The sequence below is a fragment of the Paroedura picta genome, chromosome 11, assembly GCF_049243985.1.
Source record: "Paroedura picta isolate Pp20150507F chromosome 11, Ppicta_v3.0, whole genome shotgun sequence".
NCBI classification, from domain to species: Eukaryota; Metazoa; Chordata; class Lepidosauria; order Squamata; family Gekkonidae; genus Paroedura; species Paroedura picta.
In genome coordinates, this window is record NC_135379.1 from 39,716,520 (window position 1) to 39,740,650 (window position 24,131).

The following is a 24,131-nucleotide window of genomic DNA, read 5'->3' on the forward strand; positions in this document are numbered from 1 at the left end:
CTGGTCATCATTTTCAACTTTTGTTAAACATTATAAAATTGATAAGGCAACCTCAGCAGAGCCTTCCTTTGTTGGCAGAGTACTTCACCAAGTTGCAGATGACTACTCCTCCCGACATGGCTTATCTCTAGTACATCCCAGAGGAGGATGGCTTCTCCCCACTTGAAGGAGAATTAAACAGTAGACTTACTGGGAAGATTTTTTCTCTTCAGTGGGGGAGAAGTATTCCATGCCTCTTGATATGGTGCTGATCAGGATCTCTTTTTCTTGAGGCCCTAGCTGTATATAGTTCATTCACACTGTTCATTCCCAGTTGCTTTCACAGGAAGCTTAGCCCAGTTTTCTAACTGCTAGTTTTCCTTCATGGAGCTTGGCTTTGGTAGGGCTGGGGAAGGTCCACCTCCTGCCGGTTCTCTTAGGAATCAGTTTGATTTACATGACCTCTGCCTTGGAGCAAATAATAGGCATAACCCAGAGGAGAATGACTTTGCCACTACTGAAGAGAAGAAACCTTCACTGAAAGTTCAACGTTCAGTATCATGTGGGATTGTGGTTAAGTTTTGCTTGGCTTGTTTGGTTTAAAGACGTTGAGGGCTTTTAAAAATGTGTTTTATAACCTCTGGTAACTGATTCTGATGTACATCTTCTTGCAGTGGTCCATGTGGCATTCAGAATATCAACAGAAATGCTGGCATAATATAAATGTGACTTAAAATAAGCAGTATTTTTGTGACTAGTTGAGGAATATATGGTTAGTGGACTAGGAATTTTTTTTATAGAAGTGCCATTTAGATACCTGTAAGTAGCTACAATTTAGAAATTAGACTGTTAAATTCTAATTTCCCTCTTCCGATCTTTTGTGACGGAAATTTAGGGGAGAAGCACAGGAGCAGAACATTGCAGCAGGTCATAAGTTCAGCAGTTCCAAATTGATATTCTTGGTTTTGAAAAATCCTATAATGTGAAAGAGCTGAATCTATATAATGTTCACAGCAGAAGCTTTGTGTCTCATTTATCTACAATAGGTGCAGTAATCCATGAAGTAATACGTTCAGAAGAAAATCCAATATGATATTTCTAATATTTCTGCAAATTACACTAATAGTGCACAAATTGTCTTTGTCCCTGTAGCTTATGATTTTTGTGGCATGGCTCAGCTCTAAATATGTAATTAAGCAGAGTAAGGCTATGCAGGGATTACATTAGAATCCTGTCGTATCTTTGTACAAAGTAAATACAAACAAAAACTGATTATTTAGATTTATAGTCTGTAGGGTGGTTGATGTCTAAAAATATAGGCCGTGTCTAGAATGTCTTCAGGCATGCTAAGTGGAATGGTTTTCTTTCCACGCTGTGTTGCCACTTGCTGTTGAAGCTCCTGTTTTCGGGAGTCGGTTGTCATGTGCTTGATTAATGTATATGCCACTTGAATTCTGTTGTTGATATGGTTCGTCTCCTGAAAAAGGAAGGCCGGGTAGAGAGTGTGTTGCTTGAATACCTTTAATCAACACTGACAGTTCAGAAGGCAGCTGATTTAATAAAGCTGTTTTGACTAATGTATGTATTTGTTTTCAAAGGCTGTGGACCTCTCTATTGATGAATCCAGTCTGACAGGCGAGACGACGCCCTGCTCTAAGTGCACATCTCCCCAGCCAGCAGCTGCCAATGGAGACCTCACTTCGAGAAGCAATATCGCTTTCATGGGAACACTAGTTCGATGTGGAAAGGCAAAGGTATTTCTTACCAAGGGCACTAAACGTAGGGGTTTATTAAAGGCCAGGGATATATTAAAGTGGTCATGATATCCACCCCTTGCATCTAGACTGCTAGATGGTCGTTCTTCAGTTTCCTGTTGCAATAGAGGGCTGGAGTCTGTGGTGGAGCAGAAGGTGCTTGCAGATCTTCACCTTCGGCTTCTCACAGCAGCCTTCTGCCACCTCCCGCAGTGCATTGCTGGGATCCCTGTTGACAAGCCAAGTGGGGGAGGAGGGACTGCACTAACGATGACGAGTCAAATAAAATTGCTACCTCATTCCTGCACCAAACTCATTGAAGGCTTGGTAGTAGAAGCATGGTGGAACGAGAGCAAAGTTGGGGAGATATTCCCCTCCTGCAGGCTCACTGAACTTGGTTGCTGTTTCTCTCATGGGTCCAACAATAAATAGGCCATTTGTGGACATGCTGAGGGCTCCTGTGGAAAAGTAAAAGATCCAAAGCCTCATACCACCATAAGATCCAAACTGTGATTCTTGAGCATGTAGTGTCAGGGGCCCCAGGCACTAATTTTAAGGATTTGTATTGGATTTCCAGGTCTCGATTACTATTTAAGGGGCAATCAAATTGGTTAGTTTTTTTTTTTTAAATCATCTATAAAATGGGACTTTTTAAAGCATTGACTTTTTAAAGCATTGTCTGTAAGTCTTGTTTACTGGTTATGCCGGAGGTATGCAAAAAGATGACTCGTTTATTTGCGGATGTCTGATTGGCCAATTAGGGCTTGCTGGGCTTCATTTAGTTTGATGAGTGTGTAAAGTGTAGGTTGCATCTCTCAGCCAGTGACTTCCTAAGAAGTTTATAAGATTAAAATAATCCGTGCAACAGCTTTGATAAAAAAAATCAGCACCGACAAAAAATACAGAAGCTTAAAGTTTTAAACTTAAAATATATTTCATTGTTCGCAGAAGAGAGACTGCACTTATACATTTTCAACAAGACGGGCCACACGGATTCTAAATGTACTTTTTAAAAGAGCTTGCAAGACTAAAGTCAGTCTTGTGTATTGTCAAAGTAGTCAATACTGTTACATAACTGCAAGTAAACCCTTAATTTTCCCCTGGGTCAAATGTGGATTTTTTGTGTCTGTGTAGGGAATAGTTATTGGAACAGGGGAAAACTCAGAATTTGGAGAAGTTTTCAAAATGATGCAAGCAGAAGAAGTAAGTAGCTATGTCAATAAAGAACAATTTAAATATTTATTATTCCCAATGTTAGATGATTTTGGAGTGAGCTTATTGCTGATGAATGACTTGAAGCTAGCCTACTAATATCAGACTTTTTACATCTTCCATCTTTACACATGGAAGCTTTACACATAGCGATACAATGGAATTTAGTGTTGAAGATCCCATGTTGTACCAAACCTGAATAAACTGTTACCGGAATTTAGGCATTGTCTTAGTGCTTCATATTTCTCTGTACTTTCTTACTTACATTGCTTATCTGAGTGTGCTTTGTTATTGCAAGAGGAAGGGGAAGGTGGGGACCAATAAAGTAATTTACACTATTAGTGTCTACACTACTAGTACTACACTACTAGTACAATCTTCAATCATATTAGTGTGCTAATAAAGCTTTTCATATTGATGCCCTGCCATATAGCTTTTATCGAAGAGTCAAAATCCAGGCAGGTGCAGTATCTCTCCCATGTATGGTCATGTTTGAGAGGGTACCCCCCCCCCCCCAGTGTTTGCACTTCTTAGACCGAGCTCTTTTACAAATGGTGATAGAGGGCAGGTAGGCAATTGTGGGAGAGAGATACGTGGTATGGTATCAGTTGCTGAGCTATATTCACTTGTTGAAGAGGACCTAAACAAAGTCTGTGCATCAAAAATAGAATAGTTTCTCTCTTTATTTTTGCTAAGGCTCCAAAGACACCTTTGCAGCGAAGTATGGATCTCCTTGGGAAACAGCTTTCCCTGTATTCATTTGGGATAATTGGTAAGAGAATTACCACTTACTTGTGCTCTAATACCTGGAGCCACTCCTAGAGTGGGGCCACTAGGCTATCTCTGTGTTGAGGCTTGAACTACTAGTACTTCTGTTTTGCAGTGCTATTTGAATCACATTTTAAAGTAGAGAATTGTGAAGTCTTGATACCTTGTATATGCAAATTCTTCCTTTTTCTCAAGCTTCTGATGAAGTTGCTTTTTAATTTTTTGGGTTCAAAATGCCCTTCTGGTCTATGAGATTTGCACTCCCCCCAATAGTTAAGTGTCTTTTAGGAAAATAAATCTCTGGACTTTTTAAGGTTTTTCTTTTTGTCCTTTAGAAGCAAGTCGGTCAATGTGATCTCAAAAACAGTCCATACTCTTTTGTTCTGAACTAGAACAGTACATGACCTTTTTGGAACACTGCTGTACCTGAGTTATGGCTATATCAACAAACATTTGAATCTAACCAAAATAAATGTGTCTGCAGAAGAGCTGTTGAGGGTTTGGCTGCAATCTTAGCTACACACCTGCAACTGCTGTTGCTTGCCAAGATGGCAGCGAAAGTCTGTAAACATTTTTTTTTAATTTGGAGAAATTTTCTATGTTGAATTGTCTGAGTTCCTCTAATCACTTCAGAGGCTCTTGAGAAGCAGGCAGAAATTCAATTTTTTTTTTTTTTTACAGCTCGACTAGTTTCCATAGTGGAAGCTTTTCAAAAACAATGCTAAAAGCAGAACACTTTGGAAGTACAGGATAGGCAGGTCTTATGGGAAACCCTAATATACAAAGAAGTAGTCAGAGGTCATCTCTGGATTTATCTCAGCTCATATTTTAAATTCTGATGGGACATGACTATATCCAGTTTTGGGGAGAGTTATTTCCATCTTACTTGAGGTATGGTGTGATGAAGGAATATGCTCTGCATAATTATTTTTGTACCATCTGAGAGCTATTAGAGTTGTAGATCCCAGACGATACAAATGTATACCCGGGCTCCACTGATATGGAGAAAGATAGCTTATGTAGGTTCAGACTGAGTGAAGCGTGTGCATCAAATGCGTGCCTCAGAAAGAGAAGCTAGTGAGCAGTCCCTTGCTGTATACATTGCAAGACAGGGCTTTCATAATGTGCTGTTAATACATAAACTGGTTTTCATGGTTCTTAAGTGTTTTTGGGCTGCCACAGGAGCCACTTCAGTATTAACTGAATCCAAGCTGGAACATTGCTGAAAATTGCATTGGTTTGACTCTTGCATGATGAGCCCTGTTTACTTAATGACCGTAGTCCCTTTCAGACATTACAACTGTGAGTACCAGGACCCCAGCAACAAGAATGCTTCTTATCTGTGATGTTCCCAATATGGATGGTTTCCATTCCATGTGTAATGGGCAGTGTGTGGATTTTCTCTGGCTGTTTAGCTTTGAGACATGCATAGTGAAGCTGTATGCACATAGATAATCTGTGCATTGCCCATGTCACATAAAATGTTAATGGTACTTATGGAGATCATTGTGGGCAGTGCACCTTGGTTAGTGGTACACATAGTTGTAATGTCTGAAAAGGTCTTGCAGCACACTAATCTAGATGACCCTGGCCTCTTCATGACACTGATTTTATGTAGAAGAAGAGTTGGTTCTTATATGCCACTTTTCTCTACCCGAAGGAGGCTCAAAACGGCTTACAGTCGCCTTCCCTTTCCTCTCCCCACAACAGACACCCTGTGAGGTGGATGAGGCTGAGAGAGCCCTGATATCACTGCTTGGTCAGAACAGCTTTATCAGTGCCATGGCAAGCCCAAGGTCACCCAGCTGGCTGCATTTGGAGGAGTGCAGACTCAAACCCGGCTTGCTAGATTAGAAGTCCACACTCCCAACCACTCCACCAAGCTGGCTCTCTTGAAATGTACATTTCAAGCTTCATCAGTTTGTAAGAAGCTATTCACTTGATCATCTGTGCCAAGTCAGCCTTCAGGAGACCAGTCTTTTGGTTTGGTTCTCAGTTCAAGTCACTGAGCTGAACTGTTTTTTGGTTGGCTCATAACTTTTTGCATTTGCTCAGCCTCCTTTCAAGGATTGGTGCTGCTGGTCTACCAGTTTGATTTCTGCATGTTTTGAGATCTTTCCAGTTTCATCATTTCCCGTTCAACTCATGTTTTTATTATAGGCATCATCATGCTGGTTGGCTGGCTGCAAGGAAAGCATATCCTCGATATGTTTACCATCGGAGTGAGGTGAGAGTATGTAATCTCTGTAGAACGTGGTACAATTGATCAGATGTCATAGACTGAAGAACTCCATAAGAAATTGACATTCAGCATTGTCAGCTATTTGGGAGGATTTAGTCTCCATGGTAACAATGAAAGCCTCAGGCACTTGGTCTGGGGACTCCGCGGAATGGTCTGTTGATCAATAGCTGTCATTGGCAGCAGAGGTAGGGTGATGGAGCATTTCTAAATACTGGCTGCCTGAATGCTAGCAGGCCACTGTTGCTGAGAAACAGTCCCATCTATTGAAAGGCATAATGTTGAATTAAGGAAATGGAAGTAGTACCACGCAGACTGCTTTTCAGATTCCCTCAAAAGCAGGTCTGCTCAAAAAATAATTTTTCCAAGTATGCATATGACAAAAATTAAAGGGTTAACTCACTTGCAAAATTTTGGCAGATGATTTTACACATGGACACCCGACCATGTATAGAAAAATTAACACCTATGCATTCATTTTGGAGACTGCTGGGGAAAAGTCTGCCCATCACTTTAAGGAGGTCAAGTGTTTTGGTAAATATCATATGGCCAGTTCATGGGCTGTCATAAAATACTTCAGGCAATGCAAACCATTGTCTGACCCCCCCCCCTCCCCTTTTCTTAAAAAAAAAAGCTTAAAGAATTCCAACAGCTTCAAAAGCAACAGCTGCTTTGGTAGTTAATTCTAGCCACATGAAAAGTTAAATTGGGTTCAGGCATCAGTTGGTCATTTATTACGGTCTGCGACCAATACTAAAACAATACACAATAACAATCACAGTTCAAAGTATGAACTATATAGTCCAAATATTAAAACATGTGCATATATACCATTTTAGAATTAATAAAAGTTAATATAAGAGAAAAAATCCAGATGATAAAATTTCATCTATCCTAGCCTCAGCTGCCATGTATAGAGTTTCTGATCTTACAAACCTGAGTACAGAATCTAGCTACCCAGTGTGTCATCTGATAGGTCCTGTCAGAGAGGAGATAATTTAGCTAAATTATGTTTGATGGCCTAGGAAACCGATCTAACAAAGAGCTAATAATTTTCCTGTGTATTTTACTGCAAAATGGGCAGTTGAAAAATAGGTGTTTGATTCAGTCTCCTTGTGTAAACAGTTACAAAGCCTCTGTTTATAAGGTGTTTTCTTGTACTTCCGTTCCAAGACTACAGAAGGCAATGCCTTACTTCTGGCTAATGTGAATGCCCTTCTAGAATTATTAGAATGAAGTATAGATAAATAAGCCCTGTTGTCTATGATGTAATTATTCTGTATTATAAATTCTGTTGACAGTTCCAAACCTGACATCCTCAATATGCAAAGTACATAATGCCATATGGTGCACTATAAAAAGGTAAAGGCATCCCCTGTGCAAGCACTGGGTCATGTCTGACCCTTGGGGGTGACACCCTCTAGCGTTTTCTTGGCAGACTCATTGTGGGGTGATTTGCCAGTGCCTTCCCCAGTTATTACCATTTACCCCACAGCAAGCTGGGTACTCATTTTACCAACCTCGGAAGGATGGAAGGCTGAGTCAACCTTGAGCCGGCTGCTGGGATCGAACTCCCAGCCTCATGGGCAGAGCTTCAGACTGCATATCTGCTGCCTTACCACTCTGCGCCACAAGAGGCTTTCTTTATGATGCACTATGGACCTTTTAATTGTTATGTTAAATGTGAATTATCCGAGGATCCAATCATAAAATGCTTAATCATATTTTGTTTCTCTTACCAGTGTTCTCTTGTGGCGCAGAGTGGTAAGAGAGCCTCTTGTGGCGCAGAGTGGTAAGGCAGCCGTCTGACAGCTTTGCCCATAAGGCTGGGAGTTCAATCCCAGCAGCCGGCTCAAGGTTGACTCAGCCTTCCATCCTTCCGAGGTCGGTAAAATGAGTACCCAGCTTGCTGGGGGGTAAACGGTAATGACTGGGGAAGGCACTGGCAAACCACCCCGTATTGAGTCTGCCAAGAAAACGCTAGAGGGCGTCACCCCAAGGGTCAGACATGACTCGGTGCTTGCACAGGGGATACCTTTACCTTTACCTTTTTACCAGTGTTCTGATTTAAGCTTTCTAATGGTTAAGGCACTGCTGAATTTTCACCCATAAAAATGTGACGCTTTTCATGCAATTTCCCGCTTCTCCAAATTTGGCTCAGCTTAACCAATAATTGTAAGAGCCTCTTGTGGCGCAGAGTGGTAAGGCAGCTGTCTGAAAGCTTTGCCCACGAGGCTGGGGGTTCAATCCCAGCCGCCGGCTCAAGGTTGACTCAGCCTTCCATCCTTCCGAGGTCAGTAAAATGAGTACCCAGCTTGCTGGGGGGTAAACGGTAATGACTGGGGAAGGCACTGGCAAACCACCCCGTATTGAGTCTGCCATGAAAACGCTGGAGGGCGTCACCCCAAGGGTCAGACATGACTCAGTGCACAGGGGATACCTTTACCTAACCAATAATTTGATTTTTGTTTTTAACATGTGCATGTAACTTTTAAAGTGTACCAGTTAGTGATCAACACATCCTCTTAAAATTGCAGTCTGGCTGTTGCTGCTATTCCTGAAGGGTTACCCATTGTTGTAACAGTAACATTGGCTCTTGGTGTAATGCGAATGGTCAAGAAACGGGCTATCGTGAAAAAGCTCCCAATTGTGGAAACTTTAGGTAAGAGTAAGCCAAAATATATACATTACTGTGAATGGACGAGGGTGTTCTGCTGTTAGTTCTATAAATTCTGACAAAATACCTTGAAATCTAAAGGAATGTTTTTATTTCTGGCAACTGTAATTTTTAAATTATTTTGTGGGTATAGTTTGTATAGTTTTTCTACTAATTGGACTCTTAAAATAATATTTTATGTTGCTAAAAGCAGAACATGCTTCTAGATAAAAGGCTGGGTTGCAAAAAAATCTGTTTTGTTTGCAAAGGTGTTTTCTAGGGATGTGACAAAAACATGGCATTTTTTGCGATCAGGTATATTGAATTTGCAAACTTAAATGGACTCCGGGGAATGGTAGAGGACAGGAAGGCCTGGAGGATCATTGTCCATGGGGTCGCGATGGGTCGGGCATGACTTCGCACCTAACAACAACAATATTGAACTTGAAAAATATCGGTATTTCTCAATACCAATATTTTTCAGGTTCAATACCAATATTTTTTTGTTGTTGTTGTTGTTATGTGCGAAGTCGTGTCCGACCCATCGCGACCCCATGGACAATGATCCTCCAGGCCTTCCTGTCCTCTACCATTCCCTGGAGTCCTTTTAAGTTTGCAAGTCCTTTTAAGTTTGCACAATATTTTTTAGGTTTAATATTTCCAAATATTGGGTATTGGTATTCAGTAAATATTTGGAAATATTGACTTTTTTCAGCTCCATTATACTCTATGGGGACCATTATAGTCAATGGGGTCTCCATAGTGTATAATGAGGAATTGTTCTGGGGATTAATGGGTCTCTGGGGGGGCTGTTTTTGAAGGTTGAGGCACCAGATTTACAGCATAGCTGCTGGTGTCTCTCCTCCCCAAAACCCCAAGTTTGAAAAAGATTGGACCATGGATTCAATTATTTGTTCCCCCAGAGAAGGTACTTCCATCCTTCATTGTTTCCAAAAGAGTGTGAGAGATTATGTGTGTGTGTGTGAAAGACATGTAAATTTTAAAGGGAATGCAGTCTCTATAAAATGTAAATGCTTTTTGCAAGCTACAGAACATGTGAACTCTGAAGGTGTTAATAGGGGTTGCAGTCCCTTTAAACACCTTCTCCAAGTCATTAGTTCATCCGGAAGGTCATTTAAACACCCTTCAGGCATCTGCTGGTACTGGTAAAGTTTGTCCATTTTGGATAGCGGACAAACCTATATCTAGCTTAATTATTACCTGGAGAATACTGGTAAGGTTTTTTGGGGATATACTTTTGGTATGGATTAACTGAAAGTGGTGCACCCTTGGCGTTTTCCTTCAACAGAAGGAGTCTTCCTGTTGAAGGAAGAACCTCTTGGCCAGGGAAAGCTAATCTCCTTGGAAGTTGGCACTCATTCGCTGACCCCGGCCTCAACCAAAAACCTGGCGGAAGAGCTCCGTCTTGCAGGCCCTGCGGAAAGCTGGTAAATCCTGCAGGGCCCGCAGCTCACCTGGGAGCTTGTTCCACCAGGTAGGGGCCAGGACCGAAATATTACCTAATATTACCTAATATACAAATTCAGTGGTTGGATGAAATTGAGATTGCAGATTCTGGGGTGAAAGGTAATGACTGTTTAAATGTGTAGGGGGGAGGGAAGCTCCTATGTGTGTGTGCCCGCCGATGCACCACCACCTGCGCCTCTCCCCCCCCCCCCCCCCGAGCTGCAGCGCTGGCTGCTTCAGGCATGAATGGTTGCTTCGGACGCCAAAACGCTCAACCTTAATGTGTAGCAAAGCTTGTAGTAAAAATTAATTAGGAGAGGAGAAAGAAAGGTTGCTGGGGATGTGTCGCTGGGGAGAAAAGAGTGACTTGCAGCTCATTTCTCCCTCGCATGACTGAAGTTCCTCTTTGTTTCTTGAGATTCAGGGTAGATGCTCTCCATAAACGTCCCTTCCATTATAACTTTTTGTGTATGTGATTGCCTCCTTCATGCTTTTCAGGCTGCTGCAATGTGATTTGCTCAGACAAAACCGGTACACTGACAAAGAATGAAATGACTGTTACTCATATATTTACAGCAGATGGTATACATGCTGAGGTACGTGGAAAAGAGGCTTCCTAAGCATAGTTAATATACATGAATATGGATGGACAGATATGATTGGTTTATCAGATGCGATGGTTCTGAAAAATGTTCTGTACCATCCTCTCTGCTCTTTTTCTGTATGACTGATACTGCTGGGAATTGGTGGGCATTTGATGTTTTCATTCTGGCTGTATCCATGGTCATTTCTGTTCTCTGGGAGAAGACAGGTTTGAAAACATTGCAATGTATTGCTTTGGGTGTTAGATAAAACGTGTTTGATGTAGACTTGTCCTTTTAAGCTCATAAAAATGTATGTAGGCGAGGCATGGCTGGAATATAAAATATGCTACCACTTCAGAAGAAATTTGGGCTCTTTTAAGTTTTCCACTCAGTGGGGAAAACCTGCAATTTTCTATGAATTGTAGTCCTGTGACTGGCTTAGTAAATAGGTATTTTCATCAACATTTGCATCTACTTTGATCAAGGTAATAAAACCTCTTTCTACAGAATCTACTATGTACAAAAGTAATAGAGCAGAAATGAATTTATCCTGTGCTATTTAGGGAGTTCTATGGGCATGTTCCACAGTTCGTATTCTCTGTTCATTTTCTTTATATCTAGGGAAACTTAAATGGTTATTGTATTACAAGCAACATATCTGTTTTATCTTATAGGTTACCGGAGTTGGGTATAACAGGTTTGGAGAAGTCCTCGTTGATGGTGATGTTGTTCATGGATTTAACACTCCATCTGTTAGCAGAATTGTTGAGGTAACATTTTTCTTGAAATCTATCATTTTCTAAAATTTACGCAAGATATGTTCCACTAAGATTTCCCCTCCTCTTTTTGTCTTTAGGCTGGGTGTGTATGCAACGATGCTGTAATTAGAAACAACACCTTAATGGGAAAACCAACAGAAGGGGCTTTAATTGCACTTGCTATGAAGGTATGTTTCTCGTAAGAACGTAAGCTTTGCTTAAATTTGGATTATTATATGTATTTGTTGCCTTACCCCCTCCCCTGCACATTTATTGATCATCAAACCAGACACTTGCACAATTTGTAGGGATAATCGCCTGAAAAGCCTAAATTAAAACTTCAGAATTGTCAACTTAGCGTCATTCTGGTTGGGCAATGGCAGTTATTCACAGCTGTTAGTGTTACAAAGCAGTAACTGGGACATCTTTGACAGACAAAGCGCTGGGAAACTTCCTGTCCCATAACTCTGATCCTGAAAAATGTAGCCCACCTACTGATGGCTGGGTACTGATAACCACAAGCGCAGATGAGAACACTGACGTTAACAATTTCCGCCCCCCACAGATGGGTCTCGAAGGGATTCAGCAGGACTACATCAGGAAAGCAGAATATCCTTTCAGCTCTGAGCAGAAATGGATGGCCGTTAAGTGTGTGCATAGAACGCAGCAGGTATAACTTTGTTTTCCATATTTTTTATCCTACAGAATCTGGTTTGCACTTATTACCTAATATACAGTGGCACAGTAATCCTTGTGTAGGAGAGAGTTGCTCAGACTAGCTGAAATGTTGAGCATGCCAGCAAATTCGTTTTAGTTGGCCTTGCTTCCAAGTCAATAGGGTCAGGACTGGTATATAAATGCTGCAGAATTTACCTGGTCCTGGTCCACAGCTGGCCAGTCGTTTTCTCTGAAGACACTCATGTGGTAGAATGTGCAGCTTTTCAGCATATCCTATAACAATTAAAAACAGAAGGAGTGTTGCAGATCCTTCTCAATGTGTTATTGATATGACAGGAAATATCACTGACACCTGTGCTGCAGCAGTCCATTTATTCTGGGCTTTCAAACCCAGTTCTTCAGAGTATGGACTGGATCCAGACTGAATTTTCTACTAGCAGAAGACACTTCCATCACTGGAAATTTCTGGCTTTCCCTGTCTTCCACTGCAGCCTGTTGATCTTCCTGAATTGGTGCTTCAGGGGGACAGGGGACCTTTTAGAAAGGAGTGAGAGGCAAGCAGGAGACCAGCAGCAAGGAGGATTGGCAAAAATTATACCTCCCCCTTCTTTGAGTGAAAAATGTAGTCTAGCTCCATCCCAAACTCTTATATACAGATATTTATTCACAGAACAATGTTAGCTAGCGATAACTTTAATGTGGTCCTTTAATGTGGGTACAGGGATTTGCCTTCTCTAGAGCAATAAATTGCCAGTTAATTAGAAACCTTTGAGCAAACAGAAAGCTTTGAAGATATAACAATGACAGAGTTGAGGCAGAGGACAGGACAGCATGCGTTAACTTATTTACCCTCTGTTTGTTAGGACAAGCCAGAGATTTGTTTCATGAAAGGTGCTTATGAGGAAGTTATTCGATACTGTACAACATACAATAGCAAAGTGCACAGCCTGCCTCTCAGCCAGCAACAAAGGGATCTTTATCAGCAAGAGAAAGCATCCATGGGCTCTGCAGGACTTAGAGGTAATACCCTATCTCAGTTTGGCCTTTGCAGCCAAGGGCAGCATTTTAGAATCTAATTGCTTGCTCTGCTCAGCATGGGAGAAGCTGGAAAACGAAACTGTGAATAAGCTCCCCCCTACCCCATTTGTTTCCATTCTTAAGAACCATGTTGCTCTCAAATTATACAGCTGTTGGCACTTAAAATGTCCAGATTTTAATATGCAAACCTGCCTATAAGCCTGGTTTGCCGTCTGAGGCTTCTGAAATTCCCCAAACAGCATGAATATCGATTGTCAAACTTCTGACGAAGCTTTGTATGTGAAGTTTCTTCCCCAAAATCTGAAAGAAAATATGTAGGACGGGAATACACCTGGTCCCCTGCAGTCCCTGTAGTGGAATATGTATCCCTGCTGCCACTGCATTTCTTTCAGTAGATGAAATCATAAGTGATATTTTAGTTTGTAAAGCTCTGTCCTTTCTGTGCAGTGGTGTACAGGAGCCTCTGGATAGATGGCAGTGTTACAGTTGTTGGGAAAATTGTGTGTGTTGGGGCATAATTCTTTAGAGCTTACCTGGGGACTAACAGTGCTGTTCTAATGATCTTTTAAATAGAAGCAATATCTTTTTTATTTCCTTTGAAAGTCCTGGCCTTAGCTTCAGGTCCTGAGCTTGGGCAGCTGTCCTTTCTGGGCCTGGTTGGAATTATTGATCCTCCAAGAACTGGTGTAAAAGAAGCGGTCAATACACTTATCACTTCTGGAGTAGTGATAAAAATGATCACTGGAGATTCACAGGAGACTGCAGTTGCCATTGGTATGAATTGATCTGTTTTTCTTGAATAGAGTTTGTAATTGCCTTGGCCTTATATACATTAAAAAGATAGTCATTGGAGTGCTGGAACATTAGAATTTAGATGGTTTAGTTGCATCCTCTGAGAACCGAAGAATGTAAAATTGCTTTATTGTATGCTTCCTCTTAACATCTAAGCAGAATAACTTGTTTTTCAGCAAATCGTTTGGGATTGTATTCCAAAAATTCTCAAGCAGTCTCAGGAGAAGAAATAGATACACTGGACATACAGCAGCTTTCACAAATAGCACCTAAGGTTGGTTTATAAAGGATAGGGGTTGGGTGCAAGGGTGCAGAAAATAGTGACTTGATTTTTTAAAGAAGAAAAATTATTATAGAACTATTAATATGTTCTAAATAAACATATCTAATGAGCTGCTTATGCATGTAGATCTTATTGATAAACACTCAGTTGGACGTGTTGTTCTTTAGTAGTGGATAAGAGAAGACAGTAGTTGTATGAAGATCTACTTTTACTCCATCCTTGTATCTTTTTGAAATCTAATAAGTTCTATTAAATGACTTTACAATTTAGCTTTGGATTAAAAAAACACTAAGAAGCAATGTATCATGAGAGGAATTTCTTCCCTCTCTCAACATTCCTTTACTGATGAACACTCTTATTATGTCAATGTAGTGTTCTGTAGAAGAGAGTAGGGGTATTTGTTATCAGGGAGCAAGATCTTGAAATAGTTAAGACCTGTTCTTCTTATTTCCCTGTCTAGATAGCAGTGTTTTACAGAGCAAGTCCCAGACACAAGCTGAAGATTGTTAAGGTATGTGAGCATTCAAACAGAACCTTTGTAGCCCTGCATTATAGCTGCACCTCACTCAGCACTGCTAATGAAATCAGTTAGGTTTCCTTGAAGAACTATCTGCCCCTGATGTTGAGGGACAAAATAAAGTTTTCATGAGGCCAACTGAAATACAGTATGCCTCTTTGTAGCTCAACACACCCAACAATACAGTATTAAAGTTTAGGCTGTTTTGCAGTACTTGTGTACATTCTTAAATGATGCCATAATATCAGATGGCAAAGGGAAATTTTAAATGACTCTAGCAGAAGAAATGATGGGGCATTTCCACATGCCATAAATTTAGTGTGATACTTACCCCCTGAAGACACTATATTTCGGGTGCTCCGCATGATGTCACCAATGACCCACATCCGGCCAGCAAACTTCACGCTAAATCCGCCATTTTAAAGTGCAGGTTGGTGAATCCGAAAAAGTGGATTCACCAACCTAAAAAGTACTTTCCCTCAGCGGACAACCAGCACTCTACACACCAAAGAAATGTATGGAGGCAAAGAAGTGCTATCTCCATCTTCAATGTCCCGCCCTCACACCTGCCTCCCTTCTCCCGGGGATGGGATTTTTTAAAAAAACAAATTGTCTGGAGCAACAAATAGGTGTACAAGCGTGGAGGCAAAGCCAAAAATAATTTTTGCCCAAAGTTGTCACACAAAACATGCCTCTCTAAAGTTCTCTCCCCCCCACACACAAAATCAGGAACGAGATTAATTTTTTTAAGAATCCAGACTTGTGATTCCATAAGGAGTGGCGTTATAAAAAGCACTATGCATTTATGATTAGATGCATAGGTGTTCAAATGGAGAACTATTAATTAAAAAAAATGGCGGACATTGTGAGACCTTTAAAAAAGAGAAAGGGGAATGGCTGCCTGGCTTGATTAACAGGCAGAAGAGAGTCACGTATAAACTGCATTGATCTCTTCCGCCATTTCCAGCAGCGCTTGTGGAGGGTAAGAAGCGTGATAAGGTGGCAAGACTACAGCGAGATAGCAAGAATGTGAGGAATGGCCAGAGACAATATTTAGCGCTATGCCATTCAGGTGGTGTAACGCTATTTTTTGCAATGTGCGGAAATGCCCATGGTTTTGATTAAATGTCTCATTTGTTCAGCAAAACCTATATGGAGAGCTTTAGTTCATCAGCAAAAGTGACCATGTTTGTAGAAATTCTTTAGCTTCATTTAAATGCGCATAAAAGTATCTTGTGAACTGGAGTGTCAAGGAGTCGTAAAAGGCTGCTTACTCTTCCATGAAATTGCCTGTGCTTTAAGATCATTCTGAGTGCCTGCACCCTTGTGGGCTTTCAGAGAAAGGCCATGTGCCACAAAAGCACTTTGGATGTGGGTGGGGAATTGTGTGGGGTGGGTGAAGATGTAGTCAAGAATCTCCCTAGGGTGATTTCTCTGGCATCACTTTATCGAGCACTAGGAATTGGGTAAGAATTTGAGTTTTTTGCACAAGCTTTTAACTGATGGAACAATCCTTTGCTGTATCCAGGTGTTGATGTTATTTAGAAGAAGAAGAGTTGGTTCTTATATGCTGCTTTTCCCTACCCGAAGGAGCTTCCAGTCGCCTTCCCATTCCTATTTAGTATAGTGGTTAAGAGTGGCAGACTCTAATTCTGAGAACTGATTCCCCAGTCCTCCACCTGAAGTCTGCAGGTTGACCTTTCTGAACCCTTGGTTTTTTGAGAACTCTCTCATCCCCACCTGCCTTACAAGGCACCTGTTGTGGGGAGGCAGTTGACATGCTGTCTGAAGCTCTGACCATCAAGCTGGGAGTTCGATCCCAGCAGCAGGCTCAAGGTTGACTCAGCCTTCCATCCTTCCGAGGTCGGTAAAATGAGTACCCAGCTTGCTGGGGGGGGGGGGGGTAAACGGTCATGACTGGGGAAGGCACTGGCAAACCACCCCGTATTGAGTTTGCCAAGAAAATGCTAGAGGGCGTCACCCCAAGGGTCAGACATGACTCATTGCTTGCACAGGGGATACCTTTACCTTTACCTTTAAGCAGGGTAAACAACTCAACTCTTCTTTTTGACAGTTTTGCTTCTGTATGGTTTTGTGGATTTGGGAATTTTTAATTGGCCGGCAGGTTAGCCATTTGAATAATTAAGCCTTGTGAGTATTGGATGGCCATAATTGTACCTTTTCTCAGTCCCTACAAAATAACGGTGCCGTAGTTGCTATGACGGGAGATGGAGTGAACGATGCCGTAGCACTGAAAGCTGCAGATATTGGCGTGGCCATGGGGCAGACCGGCACTGATGTCTGTAAAGAAGCGGCTGACATGATCCTAGTGGACGATGATTTCCAGACAATCATGTAAGTTTGCTTTATTAAGACTGCTGTGCAGAAATAGCATCTGTGTGGTGGTGCTTGCATGGAATATGTAATCGTGGCAATGAATGCAAATATACCATTTATTTATGAATGAAAAAGACAAGCTGACACTGGAAGTAAATGCATGCCAGAGCAGCATTTCCCAGCTTGTGGGTTGCAAACCCTATTGTAATTAGGCCCCAAGATTCTGTAGTTTCATTGTTTTATTCATGCTCTGTTGCTCTTTAAAATGGGTTTACCCTGCCGCTTAAATTTGAATTACCCTACCAAAAAGACTGAGATTTTAGACTGTTCCTGAGTATGTGCATACCTTGTTTAAAATACTGGTTTTGAACTATTAAGCAGTTTAATTAATGGACGTTCTTGAGTCATTTATCTGCCATGGCTTGCTGTTTAAAGAGCAACGGGGAGATGGTGGGAAAGTAGGTAGAAACAAGGTGCCAGCTTGGAGATCTGATCTGAAGAAGGCGAGGCCTAATAACCTGCAAAACATGATGACATCTTCTGTAACTTCCACTTTGAAAACTCCAGTCATGAATGACTTTGAACAGCTTTTAATGGATCATGTCCAAATATATCTACCTGATGCTGGGAAGCTTCTCGAGCAAACTGAAATAAGAAACTATGGAAGAAGCTCTCTGTTAGGTGTTATGCCCTTGCATTTTTGAATTCCAGTGTTGATACCTTAATAATGCATTGTGTAATCCTTCATTTGTCTCTTAGCACTTTGATCTTGGTTTTTGTATTTTAGGTCTGCCATTGAAGAGGGTAAAGGAATTTATAATAACATTAAAAATTTTGTTAGATTTCAACTTAGCACGTAAGTTTTGCAACATGTCAACAGTTTCCTGCTACCAAATTGTATATAAGTTTTGCATGATCAATATCAGAAATTGAACTTGATGATTAAGTCTTATATGTATCTTATTATAGACCCATTAATGAAAAGTTTTGAATCAATTTTTTGCTATAATGCTAAATTCTGAGAGTATTTGATACCAGCCAGTCAAAACTGATGCACAGTGAGTCCAAGATAAAACTAAGGAAATTTTTTGTCAGGCGGACACCTGTCCTTTGAAAGGCTTGGTGACATTTTTACTTACTGAGTGAAATCAGTTCTAGAAGGTTGTCCTTTCGTTGTTGACAAGTTAATGGGAACAGATACATAATTTTTTTGGTGTTCTGCAGCTTTTAACTCAAAAGCCCATGATACCTCATTTGATATGGTAAATGTTCTCCAAACATTGCAGTAAAGGGGATAATGATAGCATTATAAGGATCATTAGGTGACCAGGAGGATCTTTAATACAAAAAGCTATTTGACACAATTTGAATCTGGAGTTCATATATTTGTACTTGTGTAGATTCTTGTCTACAAGTGTTGATACTTGCTTCAATAATGTACTAGCCACAAACTGTTTAATAAGGTGTGCCTTGCTCGTAGAAGAGCACCTTTCTTTTGCACTGCTTGGGAAATGTATGCCTTACAGAGAGTAGGAAAAAAGCATCGATCTCTTGCTATTCTTCTGAATGTGAGAAGTATTCTTAATGTGGGATTTATTCTAGCAAGAAAAAAATTACCATGCCACGTGACTTACTATTGTGTGCTAAATAGTAAGCTCTGACTGTACAGTGATTGCCACTCTCGTAACTTGCATGACCTACCTTAAAGCAGTTGGATGGTTTCTGTGTAACTGCCAAATACATTTCTTTGCAACTGAAATGCATAGCATATAACCATTGCTTGAAATGTTTTTCAGCAACAAACAAAACCTGTAAGCTTTGCCATGCTGACAGCTATGTCAAACAACTTTTCTCAACAGGAGTATAGCTGCATTGACATTAATCTCGTTGGCCACATTAATGAACTTTCCTAATCCTCTCAATGCCATGCAGATCTTATGGATCAACATTATCATGGATGGGCCTCCAGCTCAAAGGTAAAAACATTTTAAATGTTTGATGCAAGGAATTCGTGCTGGTGCACATGGAAGCACACGATTAAGAATACATAACATATACTTAAAAAAACTAATTGTATAGCCTGATGTTTAAAGCAATTGAATTCAATTCTCTTATTTTCTCTGTATTTAATGTGTTGAGTGTGATTCAGACGCTAATGTTTCTCTTTGTACATTCATGAAAATGTGTACAATTGCTTAGTGTTTATTGTTGGCAGCCATTCCTTTTCTTCAGGGTGATTTGTTGTCACGCTGGTCTGCCCTATGTGTGAAACCTGTTCTTCTGAATTATATCATCACATATCCAGCTAGTTCACATTGCAGTGCTGGGGTTTTGCCTGCAAGTTAGTGGCCAGAAAAAAAGCTACATGGCATTAAAAGCTCAGACAAATCTGCCTTTGACACACTGAATCATCCCCACTGCTATATTTAGTGTGTCTTTAATTGGATGTTTCTAAATGTCTCGCCAGGACAGAATGAAAAGAAAGTATCCAGGTGTACTCACTTTAAAATATGGGAATGCCTGAAACAGAAATAATGGGAAGGAATAAAGCTGGGAAAAATTGCTGCAGGGTGTGTATGAGCCCAGATCTCATTTGTCCAGCTTTGTAATCATTGCACCTGTGGCTCTTCTGATATGCCCATTCTGTATTTCTTTCTTTGCGGCCCCAGGGCCCAGGAGAAGATGAGGATCCCTCCTTCACCATTACAGCAATAACACACAAAACTCAGCTTTGTAATAAAATTGACCACAACTCTGTTGATTATAGCCGTAAGAAGCCTTGGCACAGCATGTGGCAAATGGAGCTTGGCTTTGACTGACTCCAGGATGCCATATGCAAGGAAAACAGGCATGCCAGCCAGGTTTCCTAAACAGATCCAGCCCCATGTTGCTACTACCCTTCCCCTCCTTCCCCCGGTTGTGACACGTAGAATGAAGCGAACCCCTAACCGGAACATTGTCCACACACCTCTAGAACATTGCCCCCCCCCCCAAAATGACTCTGTGTATCAGTCGTTATCAGAGTGTCCAAATGGCAAGGTTACTGTGAAAAGGATGCATAGAAGCTTTTGGCTAGGTAGTTATATGGTACTTAGAAGAACAGGTCACCCCAAGCCTCTTAATTGCTTTCAGGTTTATCTAAGATGCAACGAAGTATAGTTGCAGCTTTGAAAATGGGATACTTATACTTCCAGATAAGATTATTAGTTTTGGGAGAGGATGACTCGAATACTGTTGAAGTTGGGCTACCTTTTCAGAAATGGTAGCAAGATCTTGTAAATCCTTAACACTATTTCGCTCCCTTATATATTTGGAAAACAGTTTCCTGGGAGGAGACTGTCCAGGGGCCTGTCCGTCCAGGTCCACCCTGATTGGCCCTCCCCCTCCAGCTCCCACCCTCCCTCCTTGCCTGCTAGAAGCATTGTGGCTGTGGCCTCCATTGTCGCCCTCGAGGAGAGAGGCAGCAACAGGGTTTTGTGGCCCGCAGTTACAGTCCTGCTGGGAGGGAGCCGAGGGGGTGGGAGTTTGCAGCCCCCCTGCAGGACACAAAGCCCTGTTGATGCCAGCTGGGAGGGGCTTTCCACTCCCTTTAGCCTGCTTTGTGGGCCAAAGGGAGCAGCAGCCACCCTCTCACACCCTCCTGCCTGCTGCCCCTTTCAAAGCCCATTTTTAAAATGGGCTTTGATACTAGTAGTTCATATTCACTTATTGCTTTGAGTATGCTTTGTTACACATGTAGAACTGTATTGTGTTCCAGTTGTAAGGGAGACTGTCACTGATAATCCTTTGTTTTGTTTGTTCTCATTGATAATCATTGTACTCCAGCTACTTTATTCATGGTATCAACAGTATTTCTTTGGATTACTTCACTCTCATGTCTAATTACCACCCCCCACTGGCAAATCAGCCAGGAGGACCTGACATTGATCTGTTCAGAACTTAATCTTTTTAAAGATTTTTTTTTGCCAAGTCTCCGCAATCAGTTGTGCTTGAGATGCAAGAATCACCATCTCCTCCTTAGATCTCTGTTAGTAGCGTCCTGCTTTAATAATTTGTCAAAAGCTTTCAGGTCAATAGGTGGGTTCTGGGAGGGAGCCAGTACAGAATCCTCAAAACTGGGTGAAGCTGGTACATCATTTAGTAAAGGGGCAAACCAATTGGTGAGTACAGATGTGAAAGCTGTTGAAAATATTTTCCTGTGTTCAGCTGGCATTTCTCCTTCATAAGGAACAGACCCTGCCTCTCCCTCAATTATTATTGATCTGTCCCCAGGGATTCCTGTGTAGAACTGCACAGTGCAAGCTTAGTTGACCCGCTCCCCCCCACAGAAAAGATCCCAGTACATAGCTGGACAATTATTTGTTCTATTTTTGTTTTTGCTCAACCAGTTTAACAAATTTCCATATGGTGTTAGTAATACCTAGAGATTGGTGCTGCCTTGAAAATGTCAGCGCTTGAAGACAAACACAGAAGCTTTTACATTTTTATGAATCCTAATGGGAGTACTTCTCACTAGAAGATTTATGGAATTGATCTCAGTTGATTTTATTCTTTGCAAGCAAAAACGTGATTAATACTGGCATGCTTGGGCTCTGGGTTCAGGCAGGAACTTATTCGAAGAGTTATTTCTGAATCATGTTCAGCATCCATTGCCTGAGTGAATGCAACCTTTCAGAAAGCTGTTTGATCTTTATTTCTAGCCTTGGAGTTGAGCCTGTTGATAAAGACGTTATCCGGAAACCTCCACGAAATGTGAAGGACAGCATTTTGACCAAAAATCTGATTGTTAAAATATTAGTTTCATCTATAATTATTGTATGTGGAACATTATTTGTCTTCTGGCGGGAGGTAAGGCACAGATATATCTTCTTAAAAAGTGCTTTAAGTGTTTTGATAACTGTGGTGCTTTTCATGCCAGTATTAATATCTGTCCAAGTGAGAACATGCAAAGAATGTTCTAATTCTGTGAGTCCAGGGGAGGGCTTCAGACCTGAGGGTCTGCGGTGCTCCTGCTCGTTCTGTGTCGCAGTCAGCTTTTGAGATCCTAGCTTTTCAGTCATCAATATTATCAATGACATGATTCCTATTCAAAGGAAAAAAAACCCTCACAGAGTGCATTCAAGCTCTTGGGGCTATCTCCCAGTTCTTTGAATACCTGCTTTGATAAAAAAAAATTGCAATCATAATTTAGATACAATTATCCTGCTCAGAGGGTTGTATTCTTTTAAAGGTATAAGCTAGAGATTTAGATGTTTTGTTTGAGACCTCAATGTACTAATTTTCCCCTCGATGTGATTATCAATGTTAGGATTCTGCTGGCATGTGGTGTAGGAAGCACTCTTGTCCGGAAACCTAGGTTTTCAGGATTATTTATAATCAGACTTCTGTTGGATGTTATAACATGTATGGGTCTAAAGCAGGCTGTGTATTCTGCAACACTGCTCTTCTTCAGTGGTCAGCAAAGACTGCCCAAACCTGCTTCCTTCACTCTTTGCAACTCTAAGACTAGAAAACCAAATGAATACATTCCGGATTGTTTATATATCATTGTACCATTAGACCATTTGGATTAGCTCAGTGTTTAAGGGATGGAGGCTCTTCCCATATTCATTTGTCATTTGTTACTTTTGTTGTACTTTTACTAACGCTTATCCCATCCGCCTTTGAAGAATCGTTATTCTGAACTCTGGAAGTTTGGGCTGAGATAGTCATTTCTGAGGTTCACAAGTTTATGGAAATGTAGACCTCTTTGGCATTGTTTTCATTTATTTGTAATACTAGAATTTATTGTCACCTCTGCTTGTCACTGTGAGCAGCATCAGCTCCCAGGCCGAGCCATGATTAGAAGTTGTTCATCCCAGTGCCAAGCCAATAATCTTGGTATTGGCTCTCCCAAATAAAATGCAATACAGTGCACTGAAAACTCATATGGTAACTGGGAAGTAGTACTAGATAGCCCATAGTAGTAGTGTGCCCCATTTTCCAGGCACTAGCTAGGACCTGTCCCTGTTGAAGCGCCTTAGTCAGAGTTAACCTTTCAACATATTGTTCCCTGTAGGTGACATGGTGATGGTGATCAGCTACCTACAGCATTCACAATATGAATCGGTTGGACCTTGCTAATATTGCCTGCCTTGATTTCTCCCAAAGCATCCAGAGAACAATAATTCTGTGTTGAGACTAAGAATTTCAAATAGTTTCCATAATGCATGTTAAATGCAGTTCAGAGATCCTAGAGGTTCTATGACAGCAGAATAGCTGTCATTTAGATAGGCCTTCAGACTTCATGGCTACAATACTGAAGCCTGTGAGGGAACTGAAATATTTGAGTGAATCTGAGTGTATGTTGCTGAAGTGGTATTTAGAGGTCAACCTAGCAGCTTGTCTAAGGTTTAAAGATACACTAAGAAGTAGATGTCGGTACATCTAATTGTATTATTAAAATTATACTAGATTCAAAGCCCATTCCTAGGAACGGGCTTTGAAAGGCCCCCCCTGCGGCAGTGCCACCGCGGGAGGCTCCCTTTAGAGCCCTCACCTGGACTGGCCACGCCCATTCTCTGCCCACCAATGCTTTAGCCAAATAATGTAGACAGCAAATGCTGTTTATAGATGTGCATATATTTGTGAGGAAAGCAGGAAATAACTTCAGAGTTGTAGATACCAGTTCTATGCAGAATGAGATTCTCATTTGACAGCATTCAAGAGGGATTGTTCTAAAACTTGGGTTATGGGATTGTTAGTTATACAGTGGGGTCGGAAATGCATTATTGTAGATCTGCAGATAGCTTTATATGTTAAAACTTCCTTTCCTTTTGTCAGCTGCGAGACAACGTCATCACACCTCGAGATACAACAATGACCTTCACTTGTTTTGTATTTTTTGATATGTTCAATGCTTTGAGTTCAAGATCTCAGGTATGTGACTGTTGTGTTAAAAGGTACTATATGAACCTTATTTGCAAGTTATGAAAATGTATTAACTATTAAAGTAATTCAGCATCATAATCTACCCAAAAGCTTATTATGATAATATCATTAAGGAATACTTGAGCATTCAAAAATCTTT

The 24,131-nt window shown here is 41.0% G+C and overlaps 1 protein-coding gene across 8 annotated transcripts in view; it reads left to right on the forward strand.

The window, feature by feature from the left end:
• ATP2C1 (ATPase secretory pathway Ca2+ transporting 1) overlaps window positions 1-24,131 on the forward strand; it is a 59,414-nt gene that overhangs the window by 30,654 nt on the left and 4,629 nt on the right. For all 8 annotated transcript variants that reach the window (XM_077303598.1, XM_077303599.1, XM_077303594.1 and 5 more), the window contains 18 exons: window positions 1,578-1,733; window positions 2,868-2,936; window positions 3,642-3,717; window positions 5,874-5,940; window positions 8,490-8,614; window positions 10,574-10,671; window positions 11,334-11,429; window positions 11,516-11,605; window positions 11,983-12,087; window positions 12,959-13,115; window positions 13,737-13,907; window positions 14,102-14,199; window positions 14,669-14,719; window positions 16,914-17,080; window positions 17,850-17,918; window positions 18,922-19,038; window positions 21,763-21,910; window positions 23,885-23,980. In XM_077303598.1, coding sequence (XP_077159713.1) covers window positions 1,578-1,733; window positions 2,868-2,936; window positions 3,642-3,717; window positions 5,874-5,940; window positions 8,490-8,614; window positions 10,574-10,671; window positions 11,334-11,429; window positions 11,516-11,605; window positions 11,983-12,087; window positions 12,959-13,115; window positions 13,737-13,907; window positions 14,102-14,199; window positions 14,669-14,719; window positions 16,914-17,080; window positions 17,850-17,918; window positions 18,922-19,038; window positions 21,763-21,910; window positions 23,885-23,980 — 1,956 coding nt within the window. The remainder of the gene's footprint in view (window positions 1-1,577; window positions 1,734-2,867; window positions 2,937-3,641; window positions 3,718-5,873; window positions 5,941-8,489; window positions 8,615-10,573; window positions 10,672-11,333; window positions 11,430-11,515; window positions 11,606-11,982; window positions 12,088-12,958; window positions 13,116-13,736; window positions 13,908-14,101; window positions 14,200-14,668; window positions 14,720-16,913; window positions 17,081-17,849; window positions 17,919-18,921; window positions 19,039-21,762; window positions 21,911-23,884; window positions 23,981-24,131) is intronic.